We start from the raw sequence: 15,243 nt of genomic DNA, 5'->3' as shown, positions 1-15,243 counted from the left end.
AATAAATAAATAAACGTAAAACTTCTGTTCTGAAGAAACTTAATCATCTATGTTAACACCCACCTACGCCCTGTGAAATGCAATCAGTTGGAAGAAAGGGGTGTGGTCTTCAGAGATTTATAAACCGACACTTCAGGAGCCAAGCTCATTCTTCTCCAGAGCCCACAGAGTAGCTTTGCAACTGGCTTTGGGGACTTCCGAAAGCTACCAGCACTGCACTGTGAGACTCTCATCCCTGAGCTGAATTCATCTGATTCGACAGCAAGCTTTGGTGAGAACATAGATATATTTCTGAGGTAAGTACACAATTTCCAGAGTAGGAGCTACTATTAGGAGCTACAAACCAAAACAAAATTTGGGGACTTTAATTTATCTGCAAACTTAGATTATTTTTAGATGGAATGATCTCATTTTCTGAGTTTTAAAAACGGCTCCATTTCTTTTTTAAAATTATTTTAAACATAATCCATAGGTTTATGTATTAAACATGGGCCACCATGTTCAGCTATTTATTTATTTGTTTATTTATTTATTTATTTATTTTGAGATGGAATCACGCTCTATTGCCAGGCTGGAGTGCAGCGGCGCTCTTGGCTCACTGCAACCTCCACCTTCCAGGTTCAAACGATTCTTCAGCCTCGGCCTCCAGAGTAGCTGGAAATATAGGTGCCCACCACCACGCCCAGCTAATTTTTGTATTTTTTTTAGTAGAGACGGGGTTTCATTATGTTGGCCGGGATGGTCTCCGTCTCTCGATCTTGTGATCCGTTCACCTCGGCCTCTGAAAGTGTTGGGATTACACGCCTGAGCCACCGCGTCCGGCCTTTTTTTTTTTTTTTTTTTTGTAATTCAGCCACCCAGATGGGAGTGTCCTCTTGCACTCCATCCATCTGGATGAAGCACCTTTATTTTCTTTTTTTTTTTTATTATTATACTTTAAGTTTTAGGGTACATGTGCACATTGTGTAGGTTAGTTACATATGTATACATGTGCCATGCTGGTGCGCTGCACCCACTAACTCGTCATCTAGCATTAGGTATATCTCCCAATGCTATCCCTCCCCCCTCCCCCCACCCCACCACAGTCCCCAGAGTGTGATATTCCCCTTCCTGTGTCCATGTGATCTCATTGTTCAATTCCCACCTATGAGTGAGAATATGGGGTGTTTGGTTTTTTGTTCTTGCGATAGTTTACTGAGAATGATGGTTTCCAATTTCATCCATGTCCCTACAAAGGACATGAACTCATCATTTTTTATGGCTGCATAGTATTCCATGGTGTATATGTGCCACATTTTCTTAATCCAGTCTATCATTGTTGGACATTTGGGTTGGTTCCAAGTCTTTGCTATTGTGAATAATGCCGCAATAAACATACGTGTGCATGTGTCTTTATAGCAGCATGATTTATAGTCCTTTGGGTATATACCCAGTAATGGGATGGCTGGGTCAAATGGTATTTCTGGTTCTAGATCCCTGAGGAATCGCCACACTGACTTCCACAATGGTTGAACTAGTTTACAGTCCCACCAACAGTGTAAAAGTGTTCCTATTTCTCCACATCCTCTCCAGCACCTGTTGTTTCCTGACTTTTTAATGATTGCCATTCTAACTGGTGTGAGATGATATCTCATAGTGGTTTTGATTTGCATTTCTCTGATGGCCAGTGATGATGAGCATTTTTTCATGTGTTTTTTGGCTGCATAAATGTCTTCTTTTGAGAAGTGTCTGTTCACGTCCTTCGCCCACTTTTTGATGGGGTTGTTTGTTTTTTTCTTGTAAATTTGTTTGAGTTCATTGTAGATTCTGGATATTAGCCCTTTGTCAGATGAGTAGGTTGCGAAAATTTTCTCCCATGTTGTAGGTTGCCTGTTCACTCTGATGGTAGTTTCTTTTGCTGTGCAGAAGCTCTTCAGTTTAATTAGATCCCATTTGTCAATTTTGTCTTTTGTTGCCATTGCTTTTGGTGTTTTGGACATGAAGTCCTTGCCCACGCCTATGTCCTGAATGGTAATGCCTAGGTTTTCTTCTAGGGTGTTTATGGTTTTAGGTCTAACGTTTAAATCTTTAATCCATCTTGAATTGATTTTTGTATAAGGTGTAAGGAAGGGATCCAGTTTCAGCTTTCTACATATGGCTAGCCAGTTTTCCCAGCACCATTTATTAAATAGGGAATCCTTTCCCCATTGCTTGTTTTTCTCAGGTTTGTCAAAGATCAGATAGTTGTAGGTATGCGGCGTTATTTCTGAGGGCTCTGTTCTGTTCCATTGATCTATATCTCTGTTTTGGTACCAGTACCATGCTGTTTTGGTTACTGTAGCCTTGTAGTATAGTTTGAAGTCAGGTAGTGTGATGCCTCCAGCTTTGTTCTTTTGGCTTAGGATTGACTTGGCGATGCGGGCTCTTTTTTGGTTCCATATGAACTTTAAAGTAGTTTTTTCCAATTCTGTGAAGAAAGTCATTGGTAGCTTGATGGGGATGGCATTGAATCTATAAATTACCTTGGGCAGTATGGCCATTTTCACGATATTGATTCTTCCTACCCATGAGCATGGAATGTTCTTCCATTTGTTTGTATCCTCTTTTATTTCCTTGAGCAGTGGTTTGTAGTTCTCCTTGAAGAGGTCCTTCACATCCCTTGTAAGTTGGATTCATAGGTATTTTATTCTCTTTGAAGCAATTGTGAATGGGAGTTCACTCATGATTTGGCTCTCTGTTTGTCTGTTATTGGTGTATAAGAATGCTTGTGATTTTTGTACATTGATTTTGTATCCTGAGACTTTGCTGAAGTTGCTTATCAGCTTAAGGAGATTTTGGGCTGAGACAATGGGGTTTTCTAGATAAACAATCATGTCATCTGCAAACAGGGACAATTTTACTTCCTCTTTTCCTAATTGAATACCCTTTATTTCCTTCTCCTGCCTGATTGCCCTGGCCAGAACTTCCAACACTATGTTGAATAGGAGCGGTGAGAGAGGGCATTTCTGTCTTGTGCCAGTTTTCAAAGGGAATGCTTCCAGTTTTTGCCCATTCAGTATGATATTGGCTGTGGGTTTGTCATAGATAGCTCTTATTATTTTGAAACACGTCCCATCAATACCTAATTTATTGAGAGTTTTTAGCATGAAGGGTTGTTGAATTTTGTCAAAGGCTTTTTCTGCATCTATTGAGATAATCATGTGGTTTTTGTCTTTGGCTCTGTTTATATGCTGGATTACATTTATTGATTTGCGTATATTGAACCAGCCTTGCATCCCAGGGATGAAGCCCACTTGATCATGGTGGATAAGCTTTTTGATGTGCTGCTGGATTCGGTTTGCCAGTATTTTATTGAGGATTTTTGCATCAATGTTCATCAAGGATATTGGTCTAAAATTCTCTTTTTTGGTTGTGTCTCTGCCCGGCTTTGGTATCAGAATGATGCTGGCCTCATAAAATGAGTTAGGGAGGATTCCCTCTTTTTCTATTGATTGGAATAGTTTCAGAAGGAATGGTACCAGTTCCTCCTTGTACCTCTGGTAGAATTCGGCTGTGAATCCATCTGGTCCTGGACTCTTTTTGGTTGGTAAACTATTAATTATTGCCACAATTTCAGCTCCTGTTATTGGTCTATTCAGAGATTCAACTTCTTCCTGGTTTAGTCTTGGGAGAGTGTATGTGTCGAGGAATGTATCCATTTCTTCTAGATTTTCTAGTTTATTTGCATAGAGGTGTTTGTAGTAGTCTCTGATGGTAGTTTGTATTTCTGTGGGATCGGTGGTGATATCCCCTTTATCATTTTTTATTGTGTCTATTTGATTCTTCTCTCTTTTTTTCTTTATTAGTCTTGCTAGCGGTCTATCAATTTTGTTGATCCTTTCAAAAAACCAGCTCCTGGATTCATTGATTTTTTGAAGGGTTTTTTGTGTCTCTATTTCCTTCAGTTCTGCTCTGATTTTAGTTATTTCTTGCCTTCTGCTAGCTTTTGAATGTGTTTGCTCTTGCTTTTCTAGTTCTTTTAATTGTGATGTTAGGGTGTCAATTTTGGATCTTTCCTGCTTTCTCTTGTGGACATTTAGTGCTATAAATTTCCCTCTACACACTGCTTTGAATGTGTCCCAGAGATTCTGGTATGTTGTGTCTTTGTTCTCGTTGGTTTCAAAGAACATATTTATTTCTGCCTTCATTTCGTTATGTACCCAGTAGTCATTCAGGAGCAGGTTGTTCAGTTTCCATGTAGTTGAGCGGCTTTGAGTGAGATTTTTAATCCTGAGTTCTAGTTTGATTGCACTGTGGTCTGAGAGATAGTTTGTTATAATTTCTGTTCTTTTACATTTGCTGAGGAGAGCTTTACTTCCAACTATGTGGTCAATTTTGGAATAGGTGTGGTGTGGTGCTGAAAAAAATGTATATTCTGTTGATTTGGGGTGGAGAGTTCTGTAGATGTCTATTAGGTCCGCTTGGTGCAGAGCTGAGTTCAATTCCTGGGTATCCTTGTTGACTTTCTGTTTCATTGATCTGTCTAATGTTGACAGTGGGGTGTTAAAGTCTCCCATTTTTAATGTGTGGGAGTCTAAGTCTCTTTGTAGGTCGCTCAGGACTTGCTTTATGAATCTGGGTGCTCCTGTATTGGGTGCATATATATTTAGGATAGTTAGCTCCTCTTGTTGAATTGATCCCTTTGCCATTATGTAATGGCCTTCTTTGTCTCTTTTGATCTTTGTTGGTTTAAAGTCTGTTTTATCAGAGACTAGGATTGCAACCCCTGCTTTTTTTTGTTTTCCATTTGCTTGGTAGATCTTCCTCCATCCTTTTATTTTGAGCCTATGTGTGTCTCTGCACGTGAGATGGGTTTCCTGAATACAGCACACTGATGGGTCGTGACTCTTTATCCAACTTGCCAGTCTGTGTCTTTTAATTGGAGAATTTAGTCCATTTACATTTAAGGTTAATATTGTTATGTGTGAATTTGATCCTGTCATTATGATGTTAGCTGGTGATTTTGCTCATTAGTTGATGCAGTTTCTTCCTAGTCTCGATGGTCTTTACATTTTGGCATGATTTTGCAGCGGCTGGTACCAGTTGTTCCTTTCCATGTTTAGCGCTTCCTTCAGGAGCTCTTTTAGGGCAGGCCTGGTGGTGACAAAATCTCTCAGCATTTGCTTGTCTGTAAAGTATTTTATTTCTCCTTCACTTATGAAGCTTAGTTTGGCTGGATATGAAATTCTGGGTTGAAAATTCTTTTCTTTAAGAATGTTGAATATTGGCCCCCACTCTCTTCTGACTTGTAGGGTTTCTGCCGAGAGATCCGCTGTTAGTCTGATGGGCTTCCCTTTGAGGGTAACCCGACCTTTCTCTCTGGCTGCCCTTAACATTTTTTCCTTCATTTCAACTTTGGTGAATCTGACAATTATGTGTCTTGGAGTTGCTCTTCTCGAGGAGTATCTTTGTGGCGTTCTCTGTATTTCCTGAATCTGAACGTTGGCCTGCCTTGCTAGATTGGGGAAGTTCTCCTGGATAATATCCTGCAGAGTGTTTTCCAACTTGGTTCCATTCTCCGCATCACTTTCAGGTACACCAATCAGACGTAGATTTGGTCTTTTCACATAGTCCCATATTTCTTGGAGGCTTTGCTCATTTCTTTTTATTCTTTTTTCTCTAGACTTCCCTTCTCGCTTCATTTCATTCATTTCATCTTCCATTGCTGATACCCTTTCTTCCAGTTGATCGCATCGGCTCCTGAGGCTTCTGCATTCTTCACGTAGTTCTCGAGCCTTGGTTTTCAGCTCCATCAGCTCCTTTAAGCACTTCTCTGTATTGGTTATTCTAGTTATACATTCTTCTAAATTTTTTTCAAAGTTTTCAACTTCTTTGCCTTTGGTTTGAATGTCCTCCCGTAGCTCAGAGTAATTTGATCGTCTGAAGCCTTCTTCTCTCAGCTCGTCAAAATCATTCTCCATCCAGCTTTCTTCCGTTGCTGGTGAGGAACTGCGTTCCTTTGGAGGAGGAGAGGTGCTCTGCGTTTTAGAGTTTCCAGTTTTTCTGTTCTGTTTTTTCCCCATCTTTGTGGTTTTATCTACTTTTGGTCTTTGATGATGGTGATGTACAGATGGGTTTTCGGTGTGGATGTCCTTTCTGTTTGTTAGTTTTCCTTCTAACAGACAGGACCCTCAGCTGCAGGTCTGTTGGAATACCCTGCCGTGTGAGGTGTCAGTGTGCCCCTGCTGGGGGGTGCCTCCCAGTTAGGCTGCTCGGGGGTCAGGGGTCAGGGACCCACTTGAGGAGGCGGTCTGCCCGTTCTCAGATCCCCAGCTGCGTGCTGGGAGAACCACTGCTCTCTTCAAAGCTGTCAGACAGGGACATTTAAGTCTGCAGAGGTTACTGCTGTCTTTTTGTTTGTCTGTGCCCTGCCCCCAGAGGTGGAGCCTACAGAGGCAGGCAAGCCTCCTTGAGCTGTGGTGGGCTCCACCCAGTTCGAGCTTCCCGGCTGCTTTGTTTACCTAAGCAAGCCTGGGCAATGGCGGGCGCCCCTTCCCCCAGCCTCGCTGCGGCCTTGCAGTTTGATCTCAGACTGCTGTGCTAGCAATCAGCGAGATTCCGTGGGCCTACGACCCTCCGAGCCAGGTGTGGGATATAGTCTCGTGGTGCGCCGTTTTTTAAGCCGGTCTGAAAAGCGCAATATTCAGGTGGGAGTGACCCGATTTTCCAGGTGCGTCCGTCACCCCTTTCTTTGACTCGGAAAGGGAACTCCCTGACCCCTTGCGCTTCCCAGGTGAGGCAATGCCTCGCCCTGCTTCGGCTTGTGCACGGTGCGCGCACCCACTGGCCTGCGCCCACTGTCTGGCACTCCCTAGTGAGATGAACCCGGTACCTCAGATGGAAATGCAGAAATCACCCGTCTTCTGCGTCGCTCACGCTGGGAGCTGTAGACCGGAGCTGTTCCTATTCGGCCGTCTTGGCTCCTCCCCCTTTTTTTTTTTTAATTTATATAAGTATTTTTAGAGACAGGATGATCTGGACACTTTGCCGTGTCACCAGTCTAGAGTTCCTGAGCTCAAAAAACCTGCCTGACTTGGCCTCCCAAAATGCTGGGATTACAGGCTTGAGTCACCTTCCCTGGCTTGGTTTTTATTTTTATTTGTATTTTAGCAAAACATACTTTTAAAACGCTGACTTACTGTCTAGTGCCTAGTTTTTGTTTTTGTTTTTGTTTTGGGGGGGAGACAGAGTCTTGCTCTGTTACCCAGACTGGAGTGCTGTGGCACTATCTCGGCTCGCTGCAAGCTCGGCCTCCCGGGTTCACGCCATTCTCCAGCCTCAGCCTGTAGCCCAGCCTCCAGCCCAGCCTGTAGCTGGGACTACAGGCGTCTGCCACCACTCCCGGCTAATTTTCTGTATTTTTTAGTAGAGATAGGGATTCACCATGTTAGCCAGGATGGTCTTGAGCTCGTGACATCGTGATCTGCCCGCCTCAGCCACCTCAGCCTCCCAAAGTGCTCGGATTACAGGCGTGAGCCACCGTGCCCGGCCTCTAGTGCCTATTATTGCATGATACTTACTCTTTTCCTGACTGTGTGAAAGAGTAATGATAATGCTTCAATTATCATTATCTTTTTGTAAATTTAATTAATTGTCTGTCTTTTAAGGATGTTGTAATATTAACCAGTATATCCCCAAATTAACAGACTGTCCAGGAACAGTAAACATGCCAGAAAGTTTTTGTTGATTAAATTAACACAGCAGCCTAGGAAAACAATGATTCTTAGCTTTACCTTGGAGAGGTACCTTACCTTGATTTGACTGTTTTTGCTTGGAGAGTAAAGGTAGCTTTTTCTGATTTGGGTCAAAGTATGAGTTCTGCTCTAACAATTTCAAGCAATGTCCTTCTGGCAAAGTCATTATGGACGGTTGTTAGAGTTAAATAAAATAACGAGAGTAGAAGAGCTTAGTTAGCTTTCCTTCTCTAAACCAATCACTGGCAATTAAGAGTGTTACTGATTTTCAGACCGTTCAAGACTCAAACCTTGAGTTTACAGGTTGATGAAACCCTTGAAGCCCAAGCAATTTGGTGGATACTAACACCTCAAAAAATCCAACATTCTTCCATGCAAGAAAGTAGAGTTTGGAAAGCTGGTCATGTGTTGATTGGAGAACAGTCACTTTTTCTAGAGGTTGATGTCTCTTTGTGCCTTAGTTTTCTATTTTTCCTATTTCTGTCATTGCAAATTAAAGCCTATACTTCCCTACAAAGAAAGGATATTATTCGATCACAATCCGATTCAAACTTTGTTTGGATCTTTGTCTCTCCAGGGTAGAAGATTAAATTCTTGTGGTTTTCTTTCCTTAGGAAAATGGACTCAGACTTCTCACATGCCTTCCAGAAGGAACTCGCCTGTGTCATCTGTTTGAACTACCTGGTAGACCCTGTCACCATCTGCTGTGGGCACAGCTTCTGCAGGCCCTGTCTCTGCCTTTCCTGGGAGGAAGCCCAAAGTCCTGCCAACTGCCCTGCATGCAGGGAACCATCACAGAAAAAGGACTTCAAAACCAATATTCTTCTGAAGAATTTAGTGACCATTGCCAGAAAAGCCAGTCTCTGGCAATTCCTGAGCTCTGAGAAACAAATATGTGGGACCCATAGGCAAACAAAGAAGATGTTCTGCGACATGGACAAGAGTCTCCTCTGCTTGCTGTGCTCCAACTCTCAGGAGCACGGGGCTCACAAACACTATCCCATCGAAGAGGCAGCTGAGGAACACCGGGTAAGAGAGAGCTCTGTGATCACCTGAAAGCTGGAGGGTGGCAGAGTTAAAGAGATTAGAAGGATGATGAGAATCACGGTGATTACTCCATTCTTTACTGAGTGCCAGGTGCTGTTCTAGGTACCAATGATGACATTTTGAATAAAATGTGCAACTCTACCTTCCTTCATGGAGCTTGCACCCAAAAAGAGACTGATTAAGTAAATGTCACTATTATTGACTCTACAGTTCAATGCTAATGACACTGAAAAGCTACCAAAACTACCAGTGCAAAGAAATGTATTTTGGAAATATATTTAATATTACTGGACAAATGAGTATGGGAATAGCACACCACAAAATCAGGGGCTAGCATAGTGGATTCTGAAGCAGGATGTTTCCCTGAACTAATTTAGCTGGGTTACAGGAAATCTTCATTCTTCAGTTCCCTAAACTGTTCTACATTCTGAAACCTCAAACTGAAAAATATCAATTAAGGATGAGCAATGAAAAATTGTGGTTTTTTCTCCTCTCACTAATGTATTTATATATTAGATCCCTTGCCTGCGTATACCACTCAGATTGTGGAATCTTTGGTATTTGACTTTCTGTTGTTCAACCTTGTAATTCTTTTGCAGGAGAAACTCTTAAAGCAAATGAGGATTTTATGGAAAAAGATTCAAGAAAATCAGAGAAATCTATATGAGGAGAGAAGAACAGCCTTCCTCTGGAGGGTAAGTATGAGACCGTGAGTCCTCCTGACCAGCTTGAGACAGGCATGCTAACAACATTTATATTAGCAACTTGAGTTGAAATTCTCATATGCCAGATTTTGTCATGTGTTTATTCATAGGCTGGAAAACAACCAGACTGTTCAATATAATGGTTGTTCAGGTTTTCTGTAAATGCTTTTCAGATAAGTAAAAAATAAATATAAATTCTGAAGGGCAAGTATGTGCTTAAAATTAATAAGTATTTCAGACAGAGTTTTCTGTATAAAATGAATTATGAAATATTGATTAAATAGTATATAATTGAGAAATAAAGGCATTTATTGGTGAATATGATATTGTCCAGGGGGAAGAAATTGGGTGGGAACAGTAATTTAAGAAATGTGCTTGTGCTGGTGAAATCTGATAGCAAAGGACCCACACGATGCCAGTCCAAGTAGGAGAAAATGCAACATGAGGAAAAGCTGAGGAGAAGGGATAAAAAATGACTGGGGCAGTGAGAGGCTAAATATGTCATTATTGAGAGGAGAAACACAATGGAATGGGGATTAATGTTCTTAGAATGGCAGTGCAATACAGAGTCTATGGATTTGACAGAAGAAAGACAGGAGACAGAAAAGAGGTAGTCGGTTTGAGAGATGGGGGTTAAATTTTTTACTAAGATCCTTTTTGTGTGATGGCTTCTGATCCTGATTATAATATACTAAAAACATTTCTACTAAGAGCGATTGTTCAGGCTGTGAAGTACAGAGATTTGAAACAACAACCTAATTAACAAAGATTATGTGTATTATCCATGACAACTGAACAATCAATCATAAATTTTAGTTGTTTTCTAATGGTATTTCCGATTTGAGAGGACATAGATTTAAACATTTAAATCCAAAGGGCTTTTTTGCAGATGTTTGGGAATTGATGAATTACATAAATTTTGAAGGAAGGTCTTGCTTAACTCATCATCCTGTTTGTAAAGGATGGAAAATAAAAGAAGGAATGAGAAGGATGAAGTTGTGGGCTCTGTGAGGTGGAAGTGGGCCTGGGTATATAACCTACAAAATTCATATCCCTACAGGGCAATGTGGTTTTACGGGCACAGATGATCAGGAATGAGTATAGGAAGCTGCATCCGGTTCTCCATAAGGAAGAAAAACAACATTTAGAGAGACTGAACAAGGAATACCAAGAGATTTTTCAGCAACTCCAGAGAAGTTGGGTCAAAATGGATCAAAAGAGTAAACACTTGAAAGAAATGTATCAGGAACTAATGGAAATGTGTCATAAACCAGATGTGGAGCTGCTCCAGGTAAGAACGGAGGATGCCCCTTGAGACACTTTGTGTTAGCTGACCTTTACATCTTTGCCTTCCATTGGGTACCAAAGACATTATTTCCTCATCTCCTGCACTGACGGTGAGAGTCATTCCCACCGGTTATAGAGATGAACTATAACTCCTACCCTAACCATGGAAATGAAGCTTTATGGAATTGTGCAACTAGCTTTCCATACAACATTTTCTACCACAAGCTTCCTCCTCCAGCACATTTCATTAAAACTCTGGAAGAAAAAATTTCATGTGAAAATTCTATTTTTAACTCCAATGGATAATACATAGAAATTATGGAAAAACTGACATTTCCTTCTTCCTCCTTTTGGGACTCCTAGGTTTGAAATGCTCTTGATTTGAGCCACATTACACTTTGGGGACTAGCCCTGAAAAAGACCACGTTGTAGACAGCTGCAGCAATGCGCAGTCACTACTCACACCTTTCTCTCTCACTCAAATTTAAGGTCCTGAATTTATCAGAAATTCATACTGTCAATAGGTCTTACTGGTATAATTGTTAGAGATGACAATACATTTTAAAAGAGTTGCAGTAATAGTATGTGGTAATTCTAAAGTTTTCAAAACCTGAAGACCAAATAGGCAGAATAACAACTTTTTTGTGTGTTTATTTTGAGACAGAGTCTTCTTCTGTTACCCAGACTGAAGTCCAGTGGCCCAATCTCAGCTCACTGCAACTTCTGCCTCCTTGGTTCAAGCAATTCTCCTGCCTCAGCCTCCCTAGTAGCTGGGACTAAAGGCATGCACCACCACACCCCACTATTTGTGTGTGTGTGCATATTTTTAGTAGAGATGGGATTTGCCATGTTGTCCAGGCTAGTCTGGAACTCCTGACCTCAGGTGTTCCACCCACCTTGGCCTCCCAAAGTGCTGGGATTACAGGTGTGAACCACCTCACCCAACAAGAATAACAACTTTCTAAAGAAGTCATTTTTTTCTCTCTCTCTCTCTCTACAGGATTTGGGAGACATCGTGGCAAGGTATGTTTTTGGCCATCAGTGCAAACTGGAGCACAAGGCATGCTATGAAAAACATCAAGCTGTTCCCAACAAAGTGAAAACATAATTTACTAACACCACAATGTGTCGGTGTGATTGTGTGTGTATGTGTGTGTAGTCATGTGTTTATGTGGTATGATGAATGTCACCTATGCCTTTTATCAGACATTAATCTTTTCTTACTTTCCCAGGTGACTCAGGGGTTTATGTTTTGAAGAGTGCAATGCAGAGATTGCTAGAATACAGTTGCCTCTTTTTGCGATTCAGAATCATAATTAGAGATAAACTATTTGGTGGCAGATAGGGAGAGAGGCATTTATCTTTCAGTGGCAGTAGGTTAGAAATGGAGTGAATAGTTAGAAAGATTCCCTAAGAGCCACAAACCCAACCTAGCGTTGTGGAGGTACATTACGGTATCAGAAGTGAGCCTGAATGAAGCATTTTCTGTTGGAATCTGTTTCTTAAACACAGACATCAGAAAGTTAACCAACTCAACCTACTTCCTTGCAGGAGTGAGTCCGTGCTGCTGCACATGCCCCAGCCTGTGAATCCAGAGCTCACAGCAGGGGCCATCACTGGACTGGTGTACAGGCTCAACCGCTTCCGAGGTGAGTGTGGCCCTGTTGGTGGGATCCACAAGCAATGCCTTCAATTATGGTTTTCTATGGGCAGCTTTCCCAGTGTAATGATCTTTCATCTAGAAGAAAATAGCCTGTGAATAGGTATTTATATTTATAGTTTCACTATCATCAAACAGACAAAACTAAATAAAAGCTGGTGAAATGTAATAGGAATCAGCCATATAACAAATTTCTTAGAAAAATAAAACATGCAGAAGGGCTCTTTAGGATTTTAGGAACCATTCTCTGATACAATTTCATGTATACAATTATTACATGAAGTATACAGAACTGAATTCAGGACATTTCAATTTCAAATTCAGTGCAGTTAACGACTGATTTGAGTGACAGTGTTGTTTTTTTTTAAAAAAATACATTTTTAGGTGAAGTTTCATAGCATTTATAATTTTAATCATGTTTTTAATCAACTAAAGCATACATGAGTAACTTATATAACAATGCAAAAACTGAGAATCTGTCAACAATAGGAACAGGATTTGGTGGTTGATGAGGTCTTAGATAGAACTCCAGGATAGATCATGACAAATCCAGCAGAATAAAAGAAGTCTGTGCCTGAATCTGGCATGAAAGTCTGATAATTCTTGCAAGGAATCTGCACTTTTCAGAAGGCAGATTCAGATTTTCTCTTTAAGTATGAATTTGCTAGCTTAAGTGGCAGATCATAATATTTCTGGAAAGTGATAACTTTTTTATTTGGGACTAAGAATGGCTGCCCACCTTATCTCCTGTCCAAAGCCTCCTGCTCTGCCCTGACAGAGAGGAGACAGTGAAGGTTAATTTTATTGCTATGGACTTGTCTGCAGTGCAGGAGCTTCTAGTTTTTCAGTTGTTATGAAAGGTCGCAAACGAGACATAGACATGACCTTCCTCCCCTTTATACTTTTTGAGTTTATGGAAATAATTGTGATCATCCTAGTTTAGCCATTTACTTGTGCAGATCTCCTAACACCCTTTGATTTCAACATTTTTCCAGACAGAAGTTTCTTTCTAATCTTGACCTGTGTTTTCTAGTGAGAATCTCTTTCTTATCTGAACATAAGAATTTATAAACTGATTTTCACTGGAATATTCTCTTTTTTCTACAGTGGAAATTTCTTTCCATTGTGAAGTAACCAATCACAATATCAGGCTCTTTGAGGATGTGAGAAGTTGGATGTTTAGACGTGGACCTTTGAATTCTGACAGATCTGACTATTTTGCTGCATGGGGAGCCAGGGTCTTCTCCTTTGGGAAACACTACTGGGAGCTGGATGTGGACAACTCTTGTGACTGGGCTCTGGGAGTCTGTAACGACTCCCGGATAAGGAAGAATAGCACAATGGTTAACTCTGAGGACATATTTCTTCTTTTGTGTCTGAAGGTGGATAATCATTTCAGTCTCTTGACCACCTCCCCAGTGTATCCTCACTATATAGAGAAACCTCTGGGCCGGGTTGGTGTGTTTCTTGATTTTGAAAGTGGAAGTGTGAGTTTTTTGAATGTCACCAAGAGTTCCCTCATATGGAGTTACCCAGCTGGCTCCTTAACTTTTCCTGTCAGGCCTTTCTTTTACACTGGCCACAGATGATCAGGATTAAGAAAACTTACTGTTTGGGAACTCCATATAGAAGGGAGCCCTTCACTGTTGATACAAAGAAATCATACTGTTCAGGCTTTTTTCTACTTTAGTGTCACTTCATTTTATTGCTATTAAATAGAAAATTTGTAAAATGCAAATTTTTTGTACATTTTCTTACAATTAAAATAATCTATTATGGCCCATTACCTGAAATATGTATTGTGATTTTCAAGTGTTTGTGAATTTATTGGATGGAATTCTGGAAATATGTGGGTGTGTGATTCCAACTTAATGATCTCATTCAGGAACAAATTTTGTACATCATGGGCAGACGGGGTTTTGTACAATGCACTTGTAAGTGTGAGAGTTCCCTCCTATTAACACAGTAAATTCTACACCTCATCACTTTGGGGGGAAAAATTTATTTTACACAGAAGTTTTCACGGAATCTTTGGGCTAGAACAGGAATTTAACAGTCATGCATCCTATGGCAACAAAACACATTCTGAGAAATGCATTATTAGGCGATTTCATCATTGTGTGAACATCAGAACACACTACAAAAACCTAGATAGTATATTCATCTACAGACATAGGCTAATGGTACAGCCTATTGCTTTTCTGAGAATTTGCTAGCGATGTCTGAGCAAGAACCAAAAGGGTTTAACCCACATTGAATTCTGCAGCTGTTTAATAAAGCAAACAGCATCACCCAGGGAATAATAGACAGATGTGCAGACTGTCTGCTTTAAAATGTGTTTATATTTCCAATTCACACAGACTGTGAATTCTCATTGACAACCTAGAGACCAGACATAACCATCACCTCATGTTACATTGGAAACATATTAGTATCAGGTAAAAAAATAAAATAAAATAAAATAAACAAACTAACTAAATTAAATCAAAGCAAAAAACAAAACAAACAAAACCCAGTTCTGATGAAAACCCTGTTTATAGTGAGTCCATTGAGTCTGTCTAGCCACCAGATGGTCATTTTCATGATCACTGATTAAATAATGGAAACATTCTACTTCCAGTCCAGCAGATGATCCTGGCTGGTGTCTGAGGTTCCTTGCTTGGGGCTGTTACCTAGAATATATTCAAACGGCCTCTCCAGGTAGCCGCTTGGGCTTGCTCACAGCATGGTAGATAACTTTCCACAGTGAAGATTCCCATACAGTCAGGAGAATTGTATACTACCATTATTCCAGAGAGTAAAACATCAGCTGTAGTCACAACCCTACCCAAAG

General features: G+C 40.7%; 1 protein-coding gene across 1 annotated transcript; it reads left to right on the top strand.

The window, feature by feature from the left end:
* Positions 1 to 149: 149 nt before the first annotated feature.
* Positions 150 to 14,195, top strand: LOC101134418 (tripartite motif-containing protein 43). The gene is made up of 7 exons (XM_055378539.2): positions 150 to 296; positions 8,327 to 8,741; positions 9,359 to 9,454; positions 10,524 to 10,754; positions 11,751 to 11,773; positions 12,302 to 12,399; positions 13,518 to 14,195. The coding sequence occupies exons 2-7, from the start codon at positions 8,331 to 8,333 to the stop codon at positions 13,997 to 13,999; spliced, it is 1,341 nt and encodes a 446-aa protein (XP_055234514.2). The 5' UTR covers positions 150 to 296; positions 8,327 to 8,330; the 3' UTR covers positions 14,000 to 14,195.
* The last annotated feature ends 1,048 nt before the right edge of the window (positions 14,196 to 15,243 follow it).

This window comes from Gorilla gorilla, chromosome 12 (assembly GCF_029281585.2).
Source record: "Gorilla gorilla gorilla isolate KB3781 chromosome 12, NHGRI_mGorGor1-v2.1_pri, whole genome shotgun sequence".
NCBI lineage: Eukaryota > Metazoa > Chordata > Mammalia > Primates > Hominidae > Gorilla > Gorilla gorilla.
Note: the sequence above shows the minus strand (reverse complement) of the source record. Positions and strands in the feature narration are given on the sequence as shown.

Coding starts and splice junctions, on each gene's coding strand:
- LOC101134418 (XM_055378539.2), top strand. CDS start 8,331: ATGGACTCAGACTTCTCACATGCCTTCCAGAAGGAACTCGCCTGTGTC. Junction 9,455..10,523: donor GAACAGCCTTCCTCTGGAGG/GTAAGTATGAGA, acceptor ATATCCCTACAG/GGCAATGTGGTTTTACGGGC. Junction 12,400..13,517: donor CAGGCTCAACCGCTTCCGAG/GTGAGTGTGGCC, acceptor TTTTTTCTACAG/TGGAAATTTCTTTCCATTGT.